This window comes from Sphaeramia orbicularis, chromosome 18 (assembly GCF_902148855.1).
Source record: "Sphaeramia orbicularis chromosome 18, fSphaOr1.1, whole genome shotgun sequence".
NCBI lineage: Eukaryota > Metazoa > Chordata > Actinopteri > Kurtiformes > Apogonidae > Sphaeramia > Sphaeramia orbicularis.
This window is the reverse complement of record NC_043974.1, coordinates 36,114,716-36,133,363: the sequence shown is the minus strand read 5'-3', so window position 1 is coordinate 36,133,363 and position 18,648 is coordinate 36,114,716. Positions and strand designations below refer to the sequence as shown.

At 36.8% G+C, this 18,648-nt stretch overlaps 2 protein-coding genes and 1 long non-coding RNA gene across 3 annotated transcripts; 2 read left to right on the top strand and 1 right to left on the bottom strand.

Annotated features, from left to right (window-relative positions):
* Positions 1-4,064, top strand: LOC115438811 (uncharacterized). Its single transcript, XR_003938162.1, has 3 exons — positions 1-40; positions 3,532-3,563; positions 4,034-4,064. It is a non-coding gene; the product is annotated as an uncharacterized LOC115438811 (long non-coding RNA).
* A 1,422-nt stretch (positions 4,065-5,486) lies between these two features.
* On the bottom strand, positions 5,487-9,328 carry LOC115438805 (putative E3 ubiquitin-protein ligase ARI6). The gene is made up of 4 exons (XM_030162647.1): positions 9,200-9,328; positions 9,018-9,118; positions 7,475-7,627; positions 5,487-7,390 (listed from the first exon to the last, which is right to left on the bottom strand). Exons 1-4 carry the CDS (start codon positions 9,276-9,278, stop codon positions 6,932-6,934), a joined length of 792 nt encoding a protein of 263 aa, XP_030018507.1. The 5' UTR covers positions 9,279-9,328; the 3' UTR covers positions 5,487-6,931.
* Positions 9,329-9,405: 77 nt separating this feature from the next.
* LOC115438809 (ubiquilin-4-like) lies at positions 9,406-18,214 on the top strand. The gene is made up of 3 exons (XM_030162655.1): positions 9,406-9,640; positions 17,342-17,578; positions 17,945-18,214. The coding sequence occupies exons 1-2, from the start codon at positions 9,505-9,507 to the stop codon at positions 17,566-17,568; spliced, it is 363 nt and encodes a 120-aa protein (XP_030018515.1). The 5' UTR covers positions 9,406-9,504; the 3' UTR covers positions 17,569-17,578; positions 17,945-18,214.
* The last annotated feature ends 434 nt before the right edge of the window (positions 18,215-18,648 follow it).

Sequence of the window (18,648 nt, the reverse complement as noted above, 5' to 3'; positions counted from 1 at the left end):
AGACTGAAGAACAGCTGTTTGAAAAAGTCAACACCTACTCGTATGTCTGACCAATTACATTCAATCACATCATATATTTGATCAGCAGATACTGGTACAACGTACTGGTATTCTGGGGAGTATGAGCATGGGTCAGACTCAAAGGCATTGTCTACTTCTATGACTGATGAATTAGATCAGGGGGGTCGAAGTCATTTTAGTTCAGGGGCAACATTCAGCCCAATATGATCTAAAGTGGGCTGAACCAGTAAAATAATAACAGTAAAAAAAGAGCAATTGCACTACGAAAATGTTTACATCTACAAAGTTTCCTTAAAAATGTGAACAACCTGAAATAAGTGCAGTTTTCATATGCTTATCATTTACACATGTGCATTAAAACATACGGGTCATCATTCTGCTTGGTTTAGCTAAACCAGTCCAGTTGAACCGAGACTAACTACCAAGAATTTTTTTTAATAGACATTTGAAATTTTGCCCATTAAAAGTAAATGGGAGGGAAAAAAAAGATTTAAAAAATTCATAGCAAATTTGAACTTTGACCTACTTTTCCCAAAATGTAAAGACATCTCTTCTGGGTCACTGGCAATCTATGAACTAAATTTGGAATGAATTCAACCAATAGTTTTGCTGCAAAAGTGTTAACAAAGAAAGAAACAAAGAAAGAAATGAACAAACCGAACCAAAAACAATACCCTTTGGGGGTGGGGTAAAATTTGTAGTCATCATTACTGATAGGTTACTATGATAGTATTTTACTGATCTAACCCACTTCAGATCATATTGGTCTGTATGAGGCCACTGAACTAAACTGATTCTTCATATCTTCAGTGTAATTTTTGCAATTTGCAAAGTCATCCCAGGGGCCAGATTGGACCCTTTGGCGGGTCGGCTTTGGCCCATGGGCCATATGTTTGACACCTAGTAAGTAAGTAAGTAAATTTTATTTATAGAGCACTTTTCACAGACAGAGTCACAAAGTGCTTTATCAATTCAAATCAGAGTCAAATCAAGTTTACAGAAACCCAACAGAATCCTTCAGGAGCAAACACTTGTGATTGGTGACAGTGGCGAGGAAAAACTTCCCTTTAACGGGCAGAAACCTGGAGCAGACCCAGATATAGAGAAACTGGTGGGGGGGGGGGCACATGGAGTACTTTATGATGAATACATAGAGTGTAATCAGTTTGTGGTGGCCCTGGGTCAGGTGGGAGAATAAAAAGCCTTTTTGAACAGGAGGGTTTTGAGGTGTTTTTTAAAGCTCTCTACAGAGTCCACCTGTAATAATAATATAATAATAATAATAATAATAATAATAATAATAATAATAATAATAATGGTTATTTATATAGCACTTTTCATACATTAAAACTGTAGCACAAAGTGCTTTACATATCAGTTTAAAAATCAGTACCGCCCCCCACCCACACACCCGCACACACACACGCACACGCACACACACACACGCACACGCACACACACACACATATATGTAAACCCACAAGCTCACACATACTTAAAAAGACTGACTGAGCATGGGTAGACCAGAACAAAAGTGTAAAAGTAAAAGAGGAGGCGCTGTCTCAAGGAGCCATCCGCAGGTGTAAACACCTGTGTATTAGATGCTTCTATGATGAAATGTGTGTCTATACAACTTCCAGAAACAGAAATTTAGACAACACACTGTCAACCTCTCCTCTGAAAAACCTATGGTGTCTACAGCTGTCACACATATAAAGTTAATCCTATAATGCCAAACGTATCATATTTGATACATGAGTTTTGGAGCCCTCTACATGATCAGCGTGATATTTTTTTTTCTTTCTTTAAACCTGATGTATACAATTAGATACATGCAATACACAGATAATCCACCAGGGGGAGGAATTCATTCACCAGAGGCCTTTCCAGTGACACTACAAGACTGTCATTAATGAGGAAGGAGGAAGAACTTTGGAAAGGAATTACCAATTTGTTAGACATGTTTGTGTTATATTATGTTTTTGTTTGTTCAAAAATAATAATATTCAAGCAGTGAGACCTGATGTATCAAATAAGATACAAAACTAAAACTTATCCTGTACATTGAAATTGATATTTGAAAAAAATTATTTGGATGTTCAGAAGGACCAATAAAGGCCCCAGTTTCAAAGAACTGAGATTTTCTGTCAATTATTTAAAGGTTCAGGCTTTACAGCAGGCATGTCCAAAGTCCGGCCCGGGGGCCAATCACGGCCCGCGGTCAGATTTTATACGGCCCACAGCTTCAGTTTTATAATGTATTATTTATGGCCCGCTTGGACTGTTGATCCGAGTACATGAATCATAAAAGGTTCAAAATGCAGTTTCTCCTTTCACCTCATGGTGGCAGCACCACTCTAACTCTATCTGGCTCTGTGACTTCGCCGTGAACCATTTTCGCTAATTTCTAACCACAGCGCCTGTAAATAAAAAAAGGAAAGTTGACAGTGAGGGCCGCCGCTTCCAGGAGAGATGGGAATTACAATTTTTTTTCACTGAAAATCAAGGTGATTGTGTTTGCCTAATTTGTCGAGAGATTGTTGCCTTGTTTAAGGAATTCAATGTATTCATTCAAAGGAATTCAAAGACACACTAGCAGACAAAACATGCTAACGCATACAACAAGCTACAAGGGAGTGAGCGCTCCGAAAAAGTGAAGCACATTCCAGCTGCTTTAAACTCACAACAGTGACTCTTCATGTGAACCTGGGAATTCAATGAATTCACCACCAAGGCAGGCTACCAAGTTGCCAGGTTAGTTGCCTATAACTGCTGGTGTTATGTACTTGTAGATGTGACACAAAATATTACTTTCTGAATGATTTTGTGAAAGACAAGAGTAAGAGTCATATGTTTTCATCTTAAACGTTAACAGACTTTACATTACTGAGTAATATATGAGTAATGATTACTCATATAAGTCATGTTTAAAATGAATGTGGGGTTAAGATTTTTATCAATTTTTTGGAAGTTTAAGATACTCCACACAGTTTGTTCTATGTTATCTGACTCCAGATGTGAAAGGAAGGCAGAACTGTTATTTTTTTTTTTTTTTTTTTTTTTTTTTTTAATTTGTTCACTCCTGCGTGGCTTAGATTTGGTTACATTGCCATTTAAAAAAATTATATTGTGACAATGAAAATAAAATTATTGTAGAACAGCACATTTATATGTAATTTTTACTGTTTAAAAAACGTCCGAAGGGACCACTGGCCCCTGGCAATCTCCACATTATCAGATCTGGCCCTCTTTAAAAAAAGTTTGGACACCCCTGCTTTACAGGGTTAATTCATCTGCAGGTAGAGTGGAATAGAAGATGTTTTTCTCAGTAATTCGAGCTGTAGTATTACTTGTTGGATGTAGTGGCTAAAGCTATGCCAACGTCAGACTCATTCCGCCATTAACCTCTAAGGTACAAATAACTGGGCAAACACCGTCTGCTGAAAAACACTGTATGATATCCACTGTATACGCTGTGTTTACTCTGTTTCCCAAAATGATTTTCAACAGCTCCAGCACCACATATCTACTCATGTACAGAGGTAAAATGACAACAATAACAGTACAACACAATATGAGAATGATAGTGCCAATATTACTACTACTACTATCAATCAATCAATCAGTCAAACTTTATTACTATAGAACTTTTCATACATGTTACATGTAGCACAAAGTGCTTCACAACAAAACCCCCCACAGTCCCACAGTTGCAAATAAAAATACAAGCAATCAAAGTAAAATTTATAGTAAGAGTTTAATTAAAAGCTAGCCTAAAAAGATAAGTTTTAAGTTTACCTTTAAAAATATGAACACTTGCAGCGGACCTCAGGTCCTCAGGTAGGCTGTTCCATAGTTTGGAGCCATAAAAGCTGAATGAGGCCTCACCATGAGTCTTAGTGTGGACTCTAGGAACAGTTAAGGGATTACTACCTGAGGACCTGAGGGTCCGAGAGGGCTCATATGTTATGTATACTACTATTAATAATAATCGCTCTCCAATATCTGTCAGAAAAAACAGCCCGCAGAGTTAAACCTGAAAGAGTCAGTGAAGATGAAGAAAACATACCACTCAAGCAAAAAGCAGAAGATGATGTCATCAATGAGACACCAAAGAGACAAAAAAAAAGGACATCCAGCCAGCTAAGGAGAACAGGGTGGATATGATACAAAATCAACTGGTATTGTATGGATTATATACTATTAATGTAACTGAATGAAGCCAGAGAAGGGGGGAGACTTTACTGTAGGATGAGATTTATTTGAAAAGTAACAGAAATTTTTTTTTTTACTCGTAAACAAATAATATAATACCCAACAATAGGAAGGATATTGCTTTTAAAAAAGTTAAATGTTTTAGTTCCTTCGTGTCATTGTTTTGGTTTTGTGACATAATGAAAATAAGAAAATAATAATTAAAAAACACATTCAGTATTTGTAGAACACAGTAAAAATATTTTGTCAAAATGTTGTAATATTATCAGAATAATGTCATTATGTACAAGAATAAATGTGAGAGTTGACGTAAGTTAAGTCATAATTTTATCTGTGAATGTTCTTAAGCTTGATGTTCTCAAAATATTCTGACATATGTCCTTGTGATATGACTTATTTTTCTACTATTGTTGAAAAATATTAATATACATCATTAGTAATAATAATAATACAACTTTATTCTTATGATATTAAACTTTTATGTCTTTAAAAGTAATATTTTTTTTTTCTCTTAATCGCTTTTTCTCATGTAATTCAGACTTTTTCTTATAGTATTACAATTTATGTAATATTATCACTAAATATTATCACTGTTTGATTCTTTAAAACTTTAATATTATCTGTGCAACTTATTTAAATATCAGAAGACTTCTATAAGTTTCCTCTCATAAATTACTTTTTCTTATTTTATTAGACTTAATTTGATATTAAACCGTTTTCCAAAAGGCATTACTCACTTCTCATCTTTTATCAGTTTTTCTCATATGGACATGACTATTTAAGTGTAATATTTTAAATGTGTCAGTCATTTTATCATTAAAAATATAACAGTTTAAGTTATTTATATTCAGTCCCCAAAAGAGAATTTCTACATCTGTCTCGAAAATATTTAAAAATGTAACACTTCTGATTCATTTCTTTGCCAGGTGACAAAAACCCTGCAAATACCTGCAGTCTACATACAATCCTGAGAAACCCTTTTGTGATGTTTTTTATTGTTTTTGGAGCTGCACTCATTGTAATTGTACCTATTTTAATAACATCTTTCACCAACTAAAACAGAAACGAAACAGAGACCAGGGTGTGTGTGTTTGATGTGGATTCAGAAAGGTGAACCATTGTCTTGATTTGAAGGAAAAACTGATGCAGAAATAAAACTGTAAAAATGACAGTGGTTCATTTTGGTAAATAATATTCTTTTACCTTTTGTAAATCCAAGAAAAACTATTGGAATGATCATGTAACACTGAATTACTTTCATAGTGGTTAGTTTATCCAATGAATTTGTAATTTCTATAGGATTTTTATGTCATAATTTGTCCACATCACTGAGCCAATAATGTGTGTAAAGTTGTTTATTGTTCTATTGGACGAAATGGGCATAAAATTGTAATATATAAATAAACAAATAAAAATAAAATTCTATGGCACTCATGTATGTGTTTCCTTGATGAAATGTGCAAACAGCTTTTTTAATTCACTGTCCGAGATGATTAACAGTTTGAGCCATTTAAAACTGCTTACAGATATAGTTTTAACCTTATCTGTATAATAACACAGTGCGTTCATTTAAACAGTGATATGACAAAAACTGTGTGAAAAAATGTTTTTACATGTGGCACAGATGTCCTGGCCTCAAGGATGAGCTGACAAAGTTATGAAAACCAAAAGTCAAAGGTTAAGATAGTGTGGTTGTAATGAAAGAATTCACACATGAATTATCAGAGACTACACACATATATTTTAGAATAAATGATAAAACAATAACATTTTGTATTCAGAAAGTCAAAGGTCAACTTCACTGTGAAATCTTAATGTTCGGTAAAAACACTTTTCTCCCCATTATTCACATACACACTTTAAAAACACAATTGGTAAATATTTCTGTTTTTATTCTTGTTTTTGATACAATTACATCATAATCAGTGGATCTTATTTTTCCTTTCTAGTCCAACGGCCTGACAGGTCTGATGGACTACTGGTATCAGTGGTCCAGCCGTACATTGTCCATAAACAATTTTTCAGGAATCTTCTTCTCCGAAACTGTCAGTCAGAATGACTTGATATTTGTTGTGGAATATCTTTAGTAAGGTCTACCAAGTTTGTTCAAAGATTTGGGAAATATTGATTTTTTAATTTTTTAAATGTTTAAAATCCCCATTGGTTTATAATGGGACACATTTCAAAGTGCTAGAACTTGAAAACAGTTGAAGATATTGGTATAATTACAATTGGCAATAATAGGAAGTCACATATGGGCTTTCATTTAGTGCCATGACCTTTGACCTTGAGTGACCTTGAAAGGTCAAACAAATGTCAATTGATGTCTTTAAATATGCTGTTGGACTACAGTACCCTTGGTCCTACTTGTTCTATTCTGATCATTGTTCTGTGCAGGATATTTTTTAATATGAGAACACATTTTATTGTTATGAATAAGTTACAAGAAAGGATGTTACAATGATGTTACCACAGTTGCTGCTTATACTTATGTGTCTTAATATGGTTGTGAAGTATGTGTTGTCTGCATAAATGTAATGATATTAAAAGTCTACAATGATCAAAACAAAATGAGGAATAATATATAACACACACCAGTAATATTGTTGTTTACGTTACTTAACCACACATAAGAGAAGTTCTGTTATTTTCTGCTATTTTAAACAAATTAACTCTAAGTCTGACGGCGTTTATATTATTTACTGGACCTCACTGGTATGGAGGTCTGTCTGGGGGCCACCCCACTGGAACATGGCTTATAATGAGAGCTTGTCTGCAAACACTCTGTAGTGAGTTTCAAGCAAATAAAGCAGAACTCCATCTTACACTGGCTGCAGACTATATTTTTGCATTTTGTGGTGTTATGCTCCACCAGTTCACCACAGGTGGGACATGCACGGACAGAGGGACATCCAGTGACGCCCTTCACATCTTGGAAGGTGATCTCCTTACAGGTTCTCAGCAGTTCTAGCTGCTCGTTGGTGCATCCTTCGTTGTCACAGTGGTCTGAGACAGAACGGACAGAACCCGTCCACTCCTTCAGACACTGCCAACAGAAGTGGAAATTCCTTTTCTTCACCACCGTGCACACTGTACATTTGACACACAGATTCCAGCGGTCAGTTCTCACTGTTTCATACTTACACCCAGGACACTGTGAGAGATAAGAAAAACAAAGGTTAAAAATCTCAGTAACAAACACTATCAACTCCTGAAAACCTGTCTTTCAGATACTTACACATTTGACATCCATGTAACCCTTGGCAGCATTTTCAAACAGCTGATTTTCAAAGTATTTTGTCTCCTCAGGGGTCAGAAGAGCCATCTTGCGAACCTCCTCATATGACCACTCTTTACAGTTTGGATGGCCGCACACAAATTTATAATGACCCTTTAGCAATAACAAGAAAAATAAAAAAAACCATCAAAGCTTCATTTATGAAAAAATAACTTCCTCCTTCCTCCTACGGCCTTTGGTGGAACATCATGTGCAAATCCTATTGGTAATAGTGTTAGTAGATAAATACTGTTCCTGTTTTCCATATGCAAATCATCATTGTAAATGTAACTGCTTTAGAACAATCATAACTGCTATCTACAGTATAGCAACACAGCAGCTATTAGCACCATTATATTACTGTTAATAAAATACAAATGCATGTCCCTTTTCCTTTATATTTCAAAGGTGTCTTTATTGCCACAACGCTTTAATATGATGGTGTATAATGGCCAATTTAGGTTGAGAAAAAGCAGAAAAATTGGGTAATATTTGTTCAAATAAATACATATACAAGACAAAACACTAACAAATTCAGGAGAAAATACTTTTCTACAGTTAATATTATTAATTCAGTTGTACATATATGAGAAAAATTTGAAAGAAGTTGGGTATAAGGTGTATAAAACTGATAAAATCCATACACTGGATGGAATCCTTACGGAAGAGTATTGCATTCACACAAAAAATAAAATTTGGCTCTGTTTTTTGGAATTAATGAGATAATTATCTCTTTAATTCCAAAAAACTTAGTGGAACCAATTTTTTTTTTCCAGAAAACAATATCTTGTTAATTCAGAAAAAACAGAGCTGATTTTTTTTTTTTTTTTAACTTATTTTTTCTTGTAATTACGAGATTATTATCTTGTTAATTTGGAAAAACAGAGCCGAATGTATTTTTTTGTGTGAATGCAATACACTTCCATAAGTCTTTATTCCACCACTACATGTTTTATAAGTTTTCTTGAAGACCATCAAGAATTATTCTTGAATTTTACCCCTCTTCCCTTCATTCATTTTGAATAATTTACATTGTTCCAATGGTATTTTAGGGTCAAAAGTCATATTTCTCATCAGTATATTACAAGAAAGAAGTCATAATGTAATAAGAATGCAGTTGTACTATTTTGAGGTGGTGGTGGTGGGGGGGGGGTAAAGCTGTAGTAATTACAGAAAAAGTCACAACATTTAGAAAAAAGAAAAATAAGTTAAAGGACAGGATAAAACTGTGATATTTATAAAGAAATATCATCATATTTGAAGATATTTGAAGCTATAATATGAAGACTAGGTTGTCATATTTTGTTTTTTGAAAAGGAAACTCTAGAAAAAATGTATAATATAATAAGAAAAAGGTCGCCATATTATGAGTTTCCCAATTCCGAGCTGACGCAAACGCAGCAGAGACGTTTACGGTTCTTGTAATAATATTTCTTTCTGCTTTTTCCCCATTTTATAAACAGAGACAACAGACTCCGTGGGTGTAAATAAAACAGATGCTCACCTCTTCCAACAGCCGACGACACCAGCGGGTCAGAGACATGGGTGTGACCGCGTGACCACAGGACATGAGGGCGCGTGGGGACGTGTATCCGATGCACTCAACTAGAAGACGCACAAATAATAATAATAATAAAAACAACATAAAGTATCTGAGTGGGTGAAAGACAGAGGTGGTCCACTTACAGTCCAGCTCATCCTCCCTGTCCACGAATGTCATGGTGGGGTCCCAGCGGTAGTAAGTCTTCTCTTGTTTGGAGCCCATGTTTGTTCTGTGGAAACACCGATGCTTTCCACGCACCCCTATAAACCAGCATAGCTTTCGGTTTCACGATCCTCACGTGATTTTCTTGAACAGGGCTGTTTCCCTCCCCCTTGTTGACTCGTAATATGTGCAGCTTCTTTTGCTTTCAATTTGTGTTTCTGAGTAAACCCATTATAAGAGGCACAGTGGCACAGACCCACGCAGATTCACGCAGACCCGTGTCAGCATGGTGATATACCAGGTGATGGTGATTCGACCCGACCGAAGGAGCACACTCATGGATGTGTGTGACAATGAAGAACAGATGAAGAAGGTCACTGTGTTGGAGCTGAGGAAGAAGATATGTGATAGACTGGGAAAAAGTAAGTCATTAGTAAGTTCACCATGTCAGTGTGTGTGTGTGTGTGTGTGTGTGTGTGTGTGTGTGTGTGTGTGTGTGTAAAAAACAGACATTCAAGACCTACCATCTCAATGCAGTTGATATCTGAATAATAATAATAATAATAATAATAATAATAATAATAATAATAATAATAACAATGTCCCTGGATAAATGAAAACATCTTAAACCTAAGGAGAACTTGTCGCAAAACTGAGCGTCTTTGGAAATCAACCCAGTTGGAAGTACACAGGTTACATCTTAAAGATCTCATAACCTCATTAAATAAAATGATTAAGGAGGCAAGATCCAGCTACTTCCACAAACTTATAGCCACAAACAAGAAAAACCCCAAAGTAATCTTTGACACAGTCCAGTCCATTGTGTCCCCTGCTGTCCCTGCTGCCCCTGTGCTCTGTAAAGCTGACAGCAATAACTTCCTAAACTTCTTCACAGACAAGATCAGGGATATTAAACACAATATCCCACCACCCTCTGGCCGTCTGACCCGAGCTGATCCCCCTCTGCAAACCTGGTCGTCTTTCGACCCTGTGACACTGGAGGACATCTCAGCACTTTTATCCAAAACGAAACCCTCCTCCAACTCTGCAGACATCCTCCCCCATAAGCTCCTTGTCGGTGTCTTTGACACTATTGGACCATGGGTCACAAAGTTTTTTAACCTGTCGTTCTCAACTGGTTTGTTTCCCAGCTCCTTCAAACAGGCCATCATAGAACCTAAACTAAAGAAAACCACACTGGACCCCACAGACTTCAAAAGCTCCAGGCCCATTTCAAAGCTCCCCCTATTGGCCAAAATCCTTGAAAAAGCAGTGTCTAAACAACTTACAGCTTTTCTGGAGACACACCAGATCTATGACACTTTTCAGTCTGGGTTTAGACAACGCCACTCAACAGAAACCGCACTATTAAAAGTGTCTAGTGACATCCTGATGGCGGCTGACTCCGGGAAATCCACGGTCTTGGTCCTGCTAGATCTCTCCTCGGCCTTTGACACAGTGGACCATACCATAATGATTGAGAGACTGAGGGACCTGGTAGGGATGTCAGGTCATGTGCTAGACTGGTTCTCCTCTTACCTGACCGGCAGAAGCTTCACTGTGTCAATAAACAACTTCCAATCTGACTCAGCGGATCTACTGTGTGGTGTGCCCCAAGGCTCTGTCCTGGGACCAGTCCTATTCTTACTCTATGTCCTCCCACTTGGCCACATTATCCAACACTATAGTGATGTCTCCTATCATCTGTTCGCGGATGACATCCAGATATACTGCTCCTTTAACTCCTCTGAGCCCCACAAACTGAGTTCCTTAATCAACTGCTTGTCAGAGCTGAAGCAGTGGCTAAATGATAACAGCCTCCAGCTGAACTCCAGCAAAACTGAGACCCTCATCATTGCCCCGGACAGTGCAATCCCAGGGATCAAACATCACCTTGGAGACCTGAGTTCCTTGGTGAAGACCAAACTGAGGAATCTGGGTGTCATCTTTGACCAGGACATGTCTTTAGAATTCTACTCCAAACACCTAGTCAAAAACTGTTTCTTCCACCTACGCAACATCTCCAAACTCAGATCTATGGTGTCCACAAATGAGCTCGAGATGATCGTTCACGCTTTCGTATCTTCTCGCTTAGACTACTGCAACAGCCTGTTTACATGCTTAAACAAGAAGGAGCTGGCCCGTCTACAGTTTGTCCAGAACTCTGCTGCCAGGCTCCTGACCCGCACAAACAGGAGAACCCACATCACTCCCATCCTTAAATCTCTCCACTGGCTCCCTGTTCTGTATCGTCTTCATTTCAAAATTCTTGTGCTAACTTTCCGGGCCCTACATGGCCAGGCCCCTGCATACATTGCTTCCCTGATCCAGCCCTACAGCTCGACTCGTAGCCTGAGGTCTTCAGGACAGCACCTGCTGATGGTTCCACGGACCTGTTTTAGCACACGCGGTGACAGGTCTTTTAAAGCTGTGGCACCACGTCTATGGAATGACCTGCCTCTACACCTACGGTCCATGGACTCTGTAGAGAACTTTAAGAAACACCTCAAAACCCTCCTGTTCAAAAAGGCTTTTTAGTCTCCCACCTGACCCAGGACCACCACAGACTGATTACACTCTATGTATTCATCATAACGTACTCCATGTGTCACCCCCCCCCCCCCCCCAGTCTCTCTATATCTCTATCGCTCTCTCTTTTCTCCTCCTTTACTCTCTCTCTCTCTCTTTAACCCCAACTGGTCAAGGCAGACAGCCATCCTTCAGGAGTCTGGGTCTGCTCGAGGTTTCTGCCCGTTAAAGGGAAGTTTTTCCTCGCCACTGTCACCAATCACAAGTGTTTGCCCCTGAAGGATTCTGTTGGGTCTCTGTAAACGTAATTTGATTCTGATTTGAATGATAAAGCACTTTGTGACTCTGTCTGTGAAAAGTGCTCTATAAATAAAATTTACTTACGTACTTACTTAATAATAATAGTAATTCAATTACTGCATTATATATTCGTTGTGGTTGAATGCTAAAATTTGGAAAAATGTATTGTTCGATTCTTGTATTAAGTTAGTGATAAAGGTGTAAAAGCACTTGAGGGGTAGGATTACATAAGTTTATACTTCTTCCTACTCCTTTTCGACCATGCAAAATTCAGACTTGCACGTACTTGAGGATAGATTCTGTTCATTTAAATGTTATTTTGTTTTTGTCTCATTTTGCTTCATTTTGTTTTATTTTGTTTCTTTGCATGTTTGAAATAAATAAATCAATAAAAATAATAAACATGTATGAGAATAAAACATTTTCATATTATTCAATAAAATTATACAAAATTAGATAGATAGATAGATAGATAGATAGATAGATACATAGATACATAGATAGACTTTATTTATCTCAAACTGTAGTGCAGCAGCAGCATGAACAATTAAAACAGAATATAAGAATAACAAGAACAGCACTCAGAGAGTGCAGACCTCCGCCAAGACAGATCTGCCCCCTCAATCACCACCAAAATTTAATAATTTCTTCCTTTCCTTGTGCCAGTATCAACATTTCCTGAAAATTTCATGAAAATCCATCCATAACTTTTTGAGTTATCTTGCTAACAAACAAACACGCACGCAAACACGCAAACACACAAAGCAAAGTGATCACAATACTTCCTGTTGGAGGTAAAAATAGAATACAAGAGCAAACACACTATACATAATAAATTAGAAGAATAAAAAAAGAACTGTAGAAAACAAATAGGATCAAACAGGAAGGTGCAAAAATAAACTGTAACGTGCAAAGTAACATGTAATTTCTCCATAAGATGGAGGTGGATACATAGGAGTGCATTGTGGAAATATGTTTATGACCAGGTTTAAATGTCAGTATTATACAGTCATATAAAATAATAATATATCACACAGTAAAATTTGTTTTGCCTACATTGTTTCAAGTAAAGTCATATATTTCTTTTCAGAAAAATGTTATAATGTTACAAGGATTCGGTTTGACTATTTAGAAAAAAAACAACAACATGACATTTTGTTATTATTACAGAAAAGTCTTAACATTTAGAGAAAAGTCATAATATCTAAAGAAAAAAAGTTAGATCAGAGCAGAAGCAATATAAGGTTAAAACCCAAAACTGGACCTAAACTTAGACTAAAGGCTGCAATAATGTTTGTGTCGTGACTTCTGTTGATCAGAACAGGAGACAGAAACGCTTGTGCTGATGAGTTATTTACTTCAGTCCAATAATTCAGACGAGTCTGAGTCCTAACTGATTTCCTGATACCAGTTGAGTCACTGCTCAGTCTGTCAACACTTTCATTTTGTCCACAGTGTCGACATGGCTGTTTTGGCCTAAAATGATTCCACGATAAGTGATGCAAAAAAGCACGTCCAATGAATTCTGCTGCTCCTGCTCACCATATCAAACTAAAACAAAGCATGTTTTTTTTGTTGTTTACATTATTATTATATTTAAAGGTGGTAGGTGGCAGAAAAAAGGTTTGTGTTCATTTGGTGCTCAGAGGTACGGAGCCCGGGAAGGGACATGAAGAAAAAAAATGTTATTGCGTTATAACGCAATAGTTCAAAAGTACTGCGTTATAACGCAATAGTTTTTGCATTGGGAGCTGCATTCTGGATCTGACCGTGCAGGTCTGACACACCGCCCTGTAGTCCTGTGCCCAATGCATGTGTAGTTCAGATGACCGTAACTCTTTCATTATTTGTCCGATCAAAAAAATTAAAACAGTTTCTGAAACTTGGGACTCTGTGCTTTATGGACATTTTCGGGTCAATGCGAAAATTTCACGGGCACCTGTCGTAGAATCCGCAAAATAAGCCATTCTGTGACTGGGGACGCACACAGTAGACCAGATTCACGAGGCGGAGAACCGGAGCGCATAACGGAGTGGATAACAGATTCGATCTAGTGTTGGAAAATGTAGGCAAGACGGACATCCCAAGTTCCATGACCCCTCTGGAGATTTACAGATAGATTTGGGACCGAAGGAGCGACTGATGGAGCAACAACTGAAGAAGAAAGGTAAAGTTCACCCAGTTCCATTTCCTAGTGGACTGTCTACATGACTGAAGCACTGTCTGCTTTTTTCTATGGAGTTTTTACTTGTGTTACTTTATTGTATGTGTACATTGATGCTTATACTGCATGGTGGTTTTATAGAATAAAGTACGACCCATGTAGAATATGTGTTAGTTTGTAGTATGTTGGACTTTCTGTGCGTAAAAGTGCGCATGGCGCTCTACAAAGTAAGAGCGCATACGCTGATGTTCGGTGACTTTTTTTCTTCAGTAGTACAATTTGACCTTGTCTTGTTGGTGTAATACATTGTTCTATGTGTGTTATTTTTCCATGTGTCCACCGGAAGTCACATTCAAGGATGAAGAGGGAGAAGCCACGGTGATGCGCAAAGGCTCTGGTGATGAGAGCAGAGACTGAAGACTGTCCACACAGATGAAGGACGGAGGCAGAGCCTGATGATGATCAGTCCAAATCCCATTCAACACATCCACAGGGGGACGGACTTTTGGCGTGAAGAGACTATTTTCCATGTACAAACTGTGCCATAGGAGCACTGCCTGGATCAGAGCTGTGAACTGACAGAACTGTTTCTGACAGAACCACGAACATGAAGGAACTCTGCAGCCACAGAACGGACAAATACCCTGTGTGTGTGTGTGTGTGTGGGTGGGGGGGGGGTGGGGTGGGGGGGGGGGGTAAAACACCTGTAGAGTTTGCATCTTTACCCTGTTTTTGCACAATAAAAGGAACATATTCACACAGTTTGTTGTAAATACTTTTTATACTTTCAAAGTTCTTATTTAACTTTCAAATTTTGCATCCATGTGTAATTTCAGTGGTTTTCTCTGCTAAAACTAAAAAAAAAAAAAATAAATAAAAATAAAAAATCCATTTTTGTGTTTTTCATCATTTTAAACTGTTATTACAGTATTAAAACAAACAGTGAATTATAAATGACTGCTTTATTGAACATTCGAAGTGTTTTGCAAAAATTGACAAATAGACTCAAAGCATATTTTCTGACCTTTTAATGGTCAAAATAAGAAAACCAGTCCAGGTGGACCATTTTAGGCTCAGGAGTATAAAGGATTTTAATACAATGCGCACATCCTCCTGTCTCATACGCAGATCATTCACACTCTGTGCACATCCACCTGTATCCATGAAGCTGCACACAGACGTGAAGCTGGGCAAATATGAATTTCATTCAGAAACCGTTGGAATTTTTCCGATGGACAAATAATGAAAGAGTTACGGTCATACTACACAGGACAGGGGGGCGTGTCAGGCCTGGCGTGGTCGGACCCGAACTGGACCACAACGTATTATGTATAGACCTCAAGCAAGAGAGAGCATATATGATTGTGTTATAACGCAAAACTATTGCGTTATAACGCAATACTTTTGCGTTATAACGCAATAGTTTTTGCGTTATAACGCAATAGTTTTTGCATTATAACGCAATAATTTTTATTTTTTGCATGTCCCTTCCCGGGCTCCGTAGAAACTAATCAACCTTCATAAAAAATAGGTTCAATAAAAAAATTCAATCGCATTGTTTTTTCATGCCTAAAGAGGAAAAAAACACTCAGGAAAAAATCTAGACTAAGGTTCTCATAATTCATGCATGAAAGGGTTAAGCAAAAAAAAATCTGTCAATGGAAGATCGATTGTCTAAAAATAAGTTCTTATATCTCACTGAAAAGTTACTCTTTAGGTGATTCTGTCTTATTTTAACCTCCTCAGACCCAGCTATGGGTTTTCTGTCCACATTTGTGGACAAGAGTTTCACAACTTAATACAAAAAAAAAGAAAAGAAAAGAAACTGTCCACCACAAAGGACACACCATCAAAATTTTAAAAACTGCATCTGAAAAAACTGTTGCATCATGATGTTTCCAAGATAGGCACTTATTTAATAAAAAAAAACAAACAAAAAAAGCTTGTACTTTGCTGACATTTCCTGGGTCTCAGGAGGTTAAGTGTGATGAGATATTTTGACTAGAAATGAGAAAAATACACTTAGCAATATTTTGATTTTTGCAGTGTACCTGGACCTAAATCATATTTACACAGGTGTTCAAACATACAGCTCTGGAAAAAAATTAAGAGACCACTGCAATTTCCTGTGAAATCTGCATGTGTTCATGTATGACAGCCATTCCATTCCTGTGTTTGTTGAATTCTAAGACAAACACGCCTTATTCTACTGAATAAACACCTGATCCATGTCTTATATAATAAGAAGAAGTAGAAAAACCACTGCTGTGGCCATCACTATCTTCTTACCAAAGGCAAAACAGTACTATTAGTACCGCAAAAGTAACTGGAATCCAAAAATAGCTATTGAAAACTATTGGACTTCTGCTCTGACAATGTTCCCAAACTCTGAGGACTGGTTTTTCTCTCGGGACAATGCTCCTGGCCTCAGATAGGTCAATAAAGGTGTGGGTGACAGACCACCAGATGAAGACCCTGTCATGGCCAGCCCAATCTCCAGACCTCACTGGAAAAAAATCAGGGTTATTCCACCAAATATTGATGTATGAACATTTCCCAAGTTACAACATTAGTATTGTGTTGTTTAGAAATGAATATGAACAGCTTTAGGATTTTTTTTTTTTTTTTTTGCATTATTTGAGGTCTGAAAACACTGCATCTTTTTGTTATTTTGACCATGTGTTGAGTTCTGCAAATACATGCTCTAAATAACAATATTTTTATTTGGAATTTGGGAGAAATATTGTTGGTAGTTTAGAGAATAAAACAACAATGTTCATTTTACTCAAACACATACCTATAAATGGTCAAATCAGAGAAGGTGATCATTTTGCAGTGGTCTTTTTTTTTCCAGAGCTGTATAAGTAGGTTTTTTAACTTAAATGTTGTCATTCAATAACAAAACTTTTTTTTTTTGCCTCCACTGAAATACCTGAAATGGTGATTATTTATTGAGGACCAATAGAATATAACCAACAGACTAATGAATGAGAAAATAACTGTCAGTTCCAGCCCTACGGTAGAGCATGTGTTAAGTGTTGTATTTTACAGAAATGCTTTTTTTTTTACTGGTAATGCTGGAGGTTTGAAGTCATGTGGTTTATCATGCTGTCATTTTCTGTGTTTTTAGATCCAGATGACCTGACACTCATATTTACAGGCCAGGTGCTGGAAGATGGACGCACATTGTCTAGTTATGGAATCCAACACATGTCCACCATTCATGTACTTATAAGGCAACCGGGTGGTGGTGGACCATGTGAACCGCATGGTCTGGGCGACAGGACGGGCAGAAACATGAGCAAGGAGAGACTGGATGAGTTTAACCATGAGCCGGGTTCGGAGTCCTCCCGCTGATTCTATTCTGGTCTGAAATCTTAATATTTACCCTTTCACATATGAACCATTGGGATAATGGGACATGTTCATTTGGATTGTTATTGTTATTGTGAATGAGATACACAACTGCATGTGGATGATTTGAATGTAGTTTAAAGGAAAATGTCATATTTAGCGTAAACATGTTCACAAACAATGGATTTATAACTGATCAGTTTCCACATTAATGACTTGAAAATATATTAAAATAACAGATATATTTATTAGGTCATCCATGTGGTAATGAAGGTATTGCAGTGCTATACATGACTATTAACACTATTAATTTGGTCTGATTGTTTTAAATATTGTTTGATTGATTTTAACTGATCTTATTCCTTCATCTGTGTTAAAGGAAGCAGCGTGGAAACACAAAACATCCACAGGAAACGTAAAAGGAGAAGAGCTGGAGGTTTGGAGATGGTGGTTGAACTTCATATGACTTTAAAACCCTTCAGCTGGTTTTTGAGGAAACTCATAAAATGTGTTGTTTTGTCTTTTACATCCTACACAGACAGTATATATATCATATGTGATTTTAACACTCATCCTGGGTCACATTACTGTCCTTATAAACTGTACTATTGGTTTTTATACTTGCACCTTTGTTCCATTTACTGTTTGGTCTCAGTCTTTAATTTTTTTTTTTTTTTTTTTTTTTTTTTTTTTTTACAGTGTTCATAAAATTCTTATTTTTTGTTCTATATTTTTATCCATGTATTTAATTTATAACACATGAGAGTTAATTTGGAGTCATATTCCTTGTTTGTCTCCAAAACCTGGCCAATAAAAATGAATCTTATTCTGAATTTCTACTGGAAGATTGAAAATCTGTATATTTTTACTTTTGTAGGATGTTAAAACTTTAGCATTTCTATAAAATTAATCCCTGAAATAACTATAATGACTTGTAAAAGTCTGATGAATTAATGTTTCTAACGTTAAAATGTGAGAAAACGTCAGATTTTATATCATTGTTTTAATATCGATTTCTGATATTTGGTTTTAAACACGTTTCTTTACTTCAAAAATTATTGGACATTTTGTAACTCCATGGAA